Below are 9,548 nucleotides of genomic sequence, written 5' to 3'. Positions count from 1 at the left end.
AGCAGAAGCCGATCGGTGCGCGGGCGCGATAGGCGTTCAGCTCGGTGACGCTCCAAAGACACACTAACGGGACCTGCGCGCGTCCTTTTAATTGTTTCGCAGCAGGCTGCTGCAGACCAGCGTCTCCCGTCCCGTCTCGCCCGTCCCGCCCGTCCCCCAGCGTCTTCCTTTGTCTCTGTTTTGAACTTTTTGCGGATCGCGGCGGCGGATGCCTTTGCGCGTCACAAGAGGCGGCCGCGGCAGCACCGGCGGCACCCAGACCGTTACGCACAGGCTCGGCCCAAATTGCAAATCATTGGAAGAGTCCCATTGGGCGCGCTGCTAACGAGTGACAGTGGACGCGGGCGCTGCCGGCCACGCCCCGCGCGCCCTAACCACTGCCGTGTGGTACCGACCGGGCGCCGGGCCGGGCCCGGGGGCGACGCTGAGGGGCCTCATGGCCAGTCCTTAACCCGATATCAGCCTGGGCCGGACGTGCAAATCGTGTGATATTTCTCTTCCAAAGTCTACAATAAACTAGCGAAGTGTGTGTGCGCGCGCGTTATCCCGTGGCTCTCTTTCTTTCTACTCTACTATATATTTATACAGATATAGATTCCCGCACTACAGGTGGAGGAGCGCCCGCGCCGGCCGTGTTCAGTTTGGTGGCCGCTGCGTCCGACACGACGCCGCTGGCGGGACTGGTTTATTTGCAAATATAGGCCGTAACAATACACCTCTCTCGAGCGTTGCTGCTGCCGTGGCGTTTAAGTGCGCAAGATGTATGCCGTCTAATTCAATACAAAATGAGACGATAAAAAATTATTTTACAGCGTTTCATCTTTGAAGAGCACTTGCTCACTTTTATGACGTCGATCGGCGCGTAAAAAGCTCGGCGTGCCGCGAAAGCGCGGGCCTTTATTGTGTACGTTACAGGATGTGTCAGCAACGTCGCGCCCCCAGGTAGATAGTTGCACTCGCGGATGAGAACAGGTTGTTGTAGTAGTGGTTATCTGGGTTTTGTCAGGGAATAATTGGTCACTGGGAGTATTGTCTAAAAACACGTGTATTGGTCCTAAATATTCCAACGTCACGAACCACCAACCACCAACTCCTATTGGCGACTGACGGACTAGGCATCCCCTGCCGCCGGCCAGGCCCCTGCGCCTCTAGCCGGGCGGCCTGCGCTGGCGGGATGAATCCCTTACGTCAGCTTGACAGCGGTTCCGATCACCTCTCTGCCTGACGTTCGCTTGTCCAGGTGACAGTCACGGCCGAGTGGGCGCCAATATTTGAACTCAAAATGTTAAGTCTAAATTGATAAGTCTGCCCACAACAAGTTGGCGCCCTGCTTCCCGTTAACCTTTGCCCTAACATATCGACCTTGTTGTTCCAGGGGCTGGCGAGGCCGCAGCGGAGGGACGGTGGACCCGCCGGGGTGGTTCCCAAGAAGCGCATGTCTCCCCTTGCCGAGGCCTACCGCTTCCGGGACCACCGGCAGCGCGACGCCCCGCCGGCAGCAGCCACGCCCGGGGCGACGGCCCTCTCGTCGGCGTCCTCCAACGCGCTCAACCTGTGCGTGCCCAAGACGTCCCCGGCGTCCTCGCCGGCGCTCCGCGGCGACCAGCAGGCCCTGGAGGGCACCCCACCGCCGCTCAGCCCCGTGGCCATGACGCCCCCAGCCGCGGCGGCCACGGCCACGGCAACAGCCACGGCCTCGCCCGTGATCGGCAAGCTGCTGCAGCAGCCCGTGTACGACCCCAACAACAACCACAGCGGGCCGCAGTGCCGGCCGCCCCCCTCCGCCCCCCACCGCCCCATTCCCACGCGCCCTGACGCCGCCTCCTACGGCGCCGTGGCCAACGGCTTCGGCGCGCCGCCCCCACCGTCGCCGCTGCCGCCGCCCGCCCCCCTGGCGCCGCCGTCTCCCTCGGCCGCGCTGCCCGAGGCCGCGGCCGCCTCCACCATCAAGCGGGAGGTGGTGGACGAGGCTACGGGGGCGGCGGCGCCCGAGGCTGCGCCCGAGGCCGCCGAGGACAACAACAACAAGCTGCACAGCTGCGAGGCGTGCGGCAAGCGCTTCTCACGGCGCCAGCTGCTCGTGCAGCACCGGCGCGTGCACACGGGCGAGCGGCCCTACACGTGCGGGGCGTGCGGCAAGCAGTTCAGCCAGCGCGGCCACTGGAGCACGCACCAGAAGCTGCACGAGCCGGCGCGCGCCGCCGAGCACGCGTGCGAGGCGTGCGGCAAGGCCTTCGTCACTCGGGCCTCGCTCAAGGTAAGGAATGCGCGAGGGCTTGCCAAGGGCCCGGCCGAGGGCTCGGCCAAGGGCTCGGCCAAGGGCTCGGCCAAGGGCACGCAGGACCTAATTCAATAACAGCGGCTTTACTGCCTCCCATTTACTCGACTACTACTGACATGGAAATGACGCCATAAAGACTGGCGATCGCCGGCCGCCCGGCCGCAGCCTCCGCTGCGCAGCGCTGCGGCTCGCTCGCCGCTCCCGGCCCGAGGGAAGGGGAGACTCACACGGTGTACGTGTCCTTAACCCTTTCACCACCCGGGCCGCGCCGGTCCATCAGATAACGCGACCTGCCTCACCGTATCACTTACTCGCCCTCTGTCCTCCTCAAACCTGTTGCTCGTCCCCCCGCTCATTCATCAGTTTAAAGGAAAGGAAAGCCTGCGCTCGGTAAGAGGGGTTCGGTTTTACCTCAACACGATCACGGCGACACGCCTGACTCGGGTATCGCCGTGAGTAACGACGCATGTGCGCGGCGGGCGGGGGCCGGGGACAGGTGCAGGCGCGCCGGCGCGCTCCCATTCCTCACCGAGTACCTCCGTAGGCTTTTGGGCCAGAGTTATTGACCCCGGGCCGGGCCGGACGGACGGCCGCCGCCCGCCGCGTAGGCAACACCTCCGACGTCCTGCCGCTCGCCCCGCCCCGCCACCGCCGCCCGCTCAATCCTCCTCGAATGACGGCTCAACTTCTCCGCCCCACGTCGCCGCCGGGGGCGACAACTGGCCGATGATGATCGATTCCCGGCTCTAGTCGGCCTGCGAGGCGGGGCAGGTGGCTGGTCGAGCCCGGTCGGGGTCAGGCAAGAGCACTCTTCGAGGTATCGCCTTCGAGATTGTCTTCTGAACCGGAATGAGGGTCCTCTGGATCCCTCGCCTATCAAACCCTCGAGTTATCGTCATGTCCCTGGTGGGCAGCGAGCAGTAAAGTAACACTCGGCGCGCCTCCTACCGCCGCGCACTTCGCTCAGGTCCCCTCGGCCTGCTCTGCTTCGCTCTGCTCCCCTTCCCTCCCAATCAACGCGCCATCGGCATTGTATGGAAGTGGCGACGCCGAGCTCTAAAGCAGACGGCAGCGCTTTGTGCCTCGGTATGATAATGTTGGCGGCCGAATAATGCGGCCGTGATGAAGATGATGATGGTGGTGGGGCCCACTGGTGGGCAGCGCAGCGCCGGCCAGCGCCGTCCAGCGCGCTCCGCGCTACTGTACACTCTGTAGTGCAGCAGCGTGTTTATGCACAATGAAATGCTCTCACTTACCGAACACGCCGGCGGGGCATAGCCGGCCGTGTGTGTGTGTGTGTGTGTGTTGCTCCCGCGAATTGAATTGGCTGCGTTTGCATCTGATTATTATTGACACGGCGTGCGAGACTTCTGCTGCACACCGACCGTTATATTATGTGTGTTCGGGATGAATTCAATTGGTGCCGCCTAAGCTTCCATATCGGACGTTATTATTTGCTCTGCCTCTCGGGGCGCGGCTTTCACAAACACTCCCGCGTAACGACACGGCCGTGCGTCCATGGCCGCGTACGAGAACTTCACGAAATGGAAAAACAGCGGTTAATTTGTAGGTTTGTCCATTCTAACGCAAGCGCCTTACAGCAGCGAGTAGGCAACACGCACGCATGCATGCCGCACAGTATCCGAGAGGTTAGCATAACCAGACCAGATGGACAAGTTCTCCATAACTTATCGTAGTACAATTTCAATTGTGAACGCAACTGTCCGCACCCAGAAAATCCTTAGTCCTTCAAGTGCAATGGTCTTGACAAAGTGACAGGCCTTGAATTATTACCGTGTACCGTTCATGTGGTTCAGGATGTATGGCTTTCCAACTTAAATAGTGCACCCCGGGTCACCACGCTAGGAGTTAAGCAAAAATCCAATTTTGCTTTTCCGTGCATTATAGTACTGTACTGGGACGTTCCAGAGAGAAAAACGAGAAACAGAAAACAGTTGCGTCCGTCTTTGCGTCCTTGCACTGGTTGTGCGCGTAGTGCAAACTGCTGGCGGAGTGCGGGCTCGGTGCGCGGCGCGGGCGGGTCAGAAAGTAATTAATTCCCCCGCGCGATAATCGGGTCGTAAATCACCCGGTGCAGCTCGGGGGCGGCGCGGGGCAGGGCGCCCCCATTGACACAGCGCGACCCGGTGCGTGATGGATGTGTACGACCGCGCAGCCCGACCCACAGTTTACTGCTTTTTCCCCGCGTTGCTCTGCTTTGCCCCGCTTTTCTCAGCTTTTGCTCAGCTTTGCTTTACTTTTGCTTCGCTTTTCCCCGATTTTTTCCGCTTTGCCCCGTTTTTTTTTTTTTTTGTCCTGCTTATTTGCCCTGCTTTGCCCCGCTTTGCCCTGCTTTACCCCGCTTATTTACTCTGCTTTGCCCCGCTTATTTGCCCTGCTTTGCCCCGCTCTGCCCCGCGGTCGGTAAGCGGGTTGGGCCTGAGCCACTGCGCAGCGGCAGCGCGCTTATGCACTCAGGCCGGGGAGCCGATCGGACGTGTTGTGGCGGTGCTGGCGGTGCGCCGCGGGGCGGGAGGGACCCGACAGGACCCCGACAGGGACCCCGACCTACTCGTCCTGCGTCGTCGCCGGCCCTGGTAGTCGTGGTGGTAGTGTGTTCCAAGGAGACAGCAGTCAGTCGGGGCACAGCGCGGCGCGGCGGGGCCTCAGCGGCGGCCCACTCTATTGGTCATCTCGTTAAGCCCTTGTGGCAGCAGCCAGCGGCAGCCAGCGGCAGCCAGGCTCGCCTGCCTTGTAGAGCATCGAGTGTCGCGGAGGAGGGGGTCGCGGGGGCAGCCGCCCTGCTGCCACCTGACATTTGCGACCGTGTTGAGGCCTGGCCGGGCCGGGGCCGGGCTGGTAGCGCGTCAGCGCGCCGGTGCGGCGGTATAAGGGTCTCGCTCGGGGGTCAGAGCACGGCCCGCCCGCCCGGCTCGCGTCCTGGCGCTGCGCTGCGAGAAGCATGTGTCCGCTTGCCGGCAGCAGCAGCAGCAGCAGCAGTAGCAGCAGTCACAGTAGTAGCAGAGCTGGCCTGGAAATGCAAGTCAAACGGTCGAGTTTTACTTCAGGCAGAGCGCCATCTTAGCTCAACATTTACGGCGCCGTTGCCAACGATTTGGTGACGCCGCTTGCGGTGGTCATTGTCAGTCAGTGCCGGGGAGGGCCAGCCCGCCTCACTGGCGATGCACCGCGCCGCCGACGACGACTTGTCGCGCAGGTTGGTTCACTGTCACAGCAATTTCTCATACAGCGGCAGCTGTTATGCATGAGAAGGCCAACGCCTGCATTCCCGGCGCGCGCTGCTCGGGTGCTACTCGGGCGCTGGTCGGACGCTGCTCGGACGCTGCTCTGATGCTGCTCTGATGCTGCTCACTGCTCGGACGCTGCTCGGACGCTGTTTGGACGTGCCGCGCTCATTACGGCACCGCGTCATCGCGTATGGCTCCGACCTTCCTTGCACTGGTAAAACAAAATGTTCAAGAGTTGCGAACCGATTGGCGGGATTCTCAATTGTGCAAACTTTAAACACTTACTTTGTGGTGTCGAACATGAATCCAACATCATAAAGTGTGCCGACTTTGCCGAGGACTTTCACAACGTTCCAAACGATTAAACCTTGCTCACTTTTGCGGTGTGGTTTATGTTTAAACGCCCTGCAGTGTGCTAGTTCGTGAAAAGCAAACTTAAAGTTTGCAAATATAGTGTGCACTTGTTGTGTGCGGGTCGGCGGTGGGCGCGCCGGCGCACCCTGCGCGGCGCCGGGGGCGGGTCCGGCGGGCGGGTCCCTCGGGCAGCGAGCTCGGGGCGTGACAAATGGACGGTAGCATTATTTGGCGGCACCATTCGTTACGAGTCCGCGCCAGCCTGCGCTGGCCGGGGCCTCGCTAAGCGGACTCCATTAGGAGCGTTCATCAGAGCAGTGTGCAGCGCAAACGGAACCAGCCCGGCACTCCTCGCCGGCCGGGCCCCAAGGCTCGCCCGCCCCGCCCGGCGGGCCGCCGGCTCCAGTCCTCGCAGCTCGCATATTTTTCGGCCGCGCCACGCCACGCCCAGCAGCCACGCCCGCAGGGCTGCTGCCCGACCGGCCGGCCGCAGCGAGCTCCGAACAAAAGTCGCTGTCAAATAAGACTTCGGCCATTAGCAGCGGCCGTCATTATCAGATGGATTTGGATCGAAACAGCGAGTGGCTTTTTCTTCGCTCCTCTCCTTCTCTCTCTCTCTCTCTCTCTCTCCCTCTCTCTCCGCCTCACGTAGATGTGTACGCCGCGGTCCCCAAACACTTTTTAACCCGTCCTTGATACGACATGATGTACTTAATGCAACCGGGCGGAGCGGAGCGGCCGTTCTGGACGCCTTCTGATTGATGAGCTGCGATGTGTCAGCGAATAGCGGAGGGAATGCGCGACACGGCGTGGTGCGGCGGGGCGGGGCGGGGTGGGGCGGGGAGGCGTGGCGCGGGTACTCAGTAAACCTTCACACTCTGATTGAGGCACTATCGCCGCGGAGCTGTCCGGGTGGATCATCGCGCCTCGGTAATACATCATGAATCACAACGTGTGGACTTTTACTCGCGTACCCGCTCCGCACTCCTCGCGCGCACACCGAGGCCCAACAACAGCGTACAACAGACCCGATTTTAGGCCCCTCGGCTGACCGGGAGAAAGAGTGGGGGGAGCTGCCAGGGGGTTTTACAGGGGTTTAGTGCAGCAACTTGCCTGCCATTCAGGCAGCTTCTTGGTGCTTGTTGTTCTCAACTAGGAAAATTAAAATGAAGCGAAGACAGCCGAGATGAGCTCTAACGCGCTCCACCTGCGCCCCCGTCGACCGCCAACACCTTACGAACTAGTGACTATGTTAAGTCACTTATCACGCTGCTGTTCCTTCTGCTATTTACGCCCACCAGGTCGCTGATTGACCCTTCTTACGCTTCTTTACGCCGTCCCCCGTCCATACGCACTGGCGGGTTGCCTATACTTGCTCGGCCCGTATGGCACCAAGGGCAGGGGGATAGGCAAACCCGCCAGGCACGGACTGGCCCGGCCGGGAAAGGCGGGAAATCCCGACGGGGCCCCCCCGGGAAAGGTATACTTGGGGGCCCTTCTGGGCCCCGAAGGGGCCCCTAACCACCCAATCGGGGCCCCTTGGACCTCTGAAATATGTCATTGACTTAAAACCGTAACAATCGTGGCATAAACTCTCTTTGTAGTTGTATTAGAAGAGATAAGCAAGAAACAGCTTTAATAATCTTTAGGCCCTCAGCCCTAACCTGGAGGGTAGTAAGTATGAGTGTGAGCTGGTTTGATGAACACCGTGGACCTAACTGAAATACATAAATACACGTACTAACGGAGCTTTTGCAAAGGTACGTAGACTGATCGATCAATGTGCAACGCGTTCAAAACAGTCAAAAGCGCACTTTCAGGCTCTCTTTCAGTGCATCTTTTCGGCACCATGCGCATTCACAAAGCATTTTGGTGCCCTTAGAAACGCACAAAAAAATTCGCGCTCGCTTCGCTCGCAGTCTTTTCATTCTTTCTCTCTATGGGTTCGTGTTCTTACCAGGAGAACCTATGGAAAATGATTTCGTTCTGATAACAGAAAAACACTGTGATAAAACACGGGACAAAAATGTGTTCTGGTAATTGCAGGCCGTGAATAAATGGCCCAAAAAAATTTCGCGCTCGCTCCGCTCGCGTACATTTAGCATTACCTTCTGCTTCCCCAACCCTTTGTCTGACTTCAAAAGACCTACTACTGAGCTAGTGTTGCTGTTGCCGTGTGCTTAGATAAACAAAGAAAGGGCGAAATACGGAAATTTCGCCGTTTTTCGTAAAAAAATGTTGAAAATCATAGTTGCCCCCTGTAAGGTAGGCAATTTGGGGGCCCCTTTGTTCGACTTCCCGACGGGGCCCCTGACCCCCCAGTCCGTGCCTGAAACCCGCCCGCCCTGCTGCGTGCGATACAGAATCACAACAGGAGTGCGCGCGGCTAGTCAGCTACCTGGTGCACATGGTGGTCGTTTTGCCCCGTTGGAGTGACTGGGTAAAGCTAGGGCTAGGATCTAGGGGTGCGTCTGGGTTGTCCATTCGCACAGCGCTCGATGGCGCTGTGGTAAGATTCGAGAAGGAAACCCGTCCGTCCGAGCGACTGCACCCGGGCTGGTGTACTCTGCTGCTCATTCCCTCTAACGGGCCGACACGGCCACCCCGCGCAGGAGCGGCCCGGAGTGCGTCGCGCCCTCCGAGCGGCTGCGGCTGCCACCGCGCGGCGGGCGGGAGGGAGTGGAAGTGATGCTGGGCGGAGATGGGTCGCGCCCAGCGGCCGACCGGCGGCAGCCACAGTAAAACTGTTATCTGCGCCGCGTTATATACGATATCGCGACCAGTTTGCGCGAATGCGATCTCTCGATGACTTGTGCCGTGCGCGCCCGGCCCATAGGCGGCCCGTATGCAAATGCCTCGCGAACCTGTTGCCTTAATTGAGACATTAGTTGGAGCGGGACGCGTACGTCCGTCCAATCATTTCTCTTTATTCTTTGTCGCTCGTTAGGCTCCGCCCGGCCGGGGCTGGAGGGTGCGCGTGGAGGAAACTCGTTGCGAGTCGGTCGCGCCGCCGGAAGCGCCGCGGCCGTGAATGAGCAGCAAGCGCGCCAGTTTTAAACGGGACGTGTGACTGTCGCGGCCGGCCGCTCGGGACGTCATATCCAGGCCGGTCGGTAATGGGACCCCGCGCCGCCCAGATTGCTGTACTTACTTCTCTGCGCCGTGAATGAAAACTGTCCGGCCAGTGGCGCCGGCAGCCGCGGCCCGGGGCTGCAGGCTGCAGGACGCTGCGCCAGGAAACAATGGACCATTCGACAGGCGAGGAGTCGTCACCCACTTCTCTCTGCCTCTCCTCTCCCGAGCAGCGGGTTACTGGGATAGCGAGATGTGAGGCTGGCCGACAGGGACGCCTCGGCCCGGGACCACAGCACCACGGGACACCTATGCTCACAACGGAGGGGTTGGTTTAAGGACTCGACACCTTGTGTGTTGATAAAGGTGACGTGTTTTGACATGATCATACTTGTAAGTGTTCGGATTGTCACACTCCTGGTTGTGGATGTCGGATTCTCGATATCAGTTACAGGCTTCGAAAGTAGTTCGCAACCACGGCTAAAGTCCTTCTGTACCAGTTGTGGACTGTTTAGACGGTTATTCTTACCCGAAAGTAAAGATACCACTTTGATATTTTGATTCTTTGAAGATTTCCGGGGGTGGGGATGATG

General features: G+C 60.0%; 1 protein-coding gene across 1 annotated transcript in view; it reads left to right on the top strand.

The window, feature by feature from the left end:
- LOC113216593 (zinc finger protein 768-like) overlaps positions 1–9,548 on the top strand; it is a 38,835-nt gene that overhangs the window by 11,910 nt on the left and 17,377 nt on the right. The window contains exon 3 of the mRNA XM_052263607.1: positions 1,376–2,257. Coding sequence (XP_052119567.1) covers positions 1,376–2,257 — 882 coding nt within the window. The remainder of the gene's footprint in view (positions 1–1,375; positions 2,258–9,548) is intronic.

The sequence above is a fragment of the Frankliniella occidentalis genome, unplaced genomic scaffold (assembly GCF_000697945.3).
Source record: "Frankliniella occidentalis isolate FOCC.00 unplaced genomic scaffold, Focc_3.1 Scaffold13, whole genome shotgun sequence".
Taxonomy (NCBI): Eukaryota; Metazoa; Arthropoda; class Insecta; order Thysanoptera; family Thripidae; genus Frankliniella; species Frankliniella occidentalis.
Note: the sequence above shows the minus strand (reverse complement) of the source record. Positions and strands in the feature narration are given on the sequence as shown.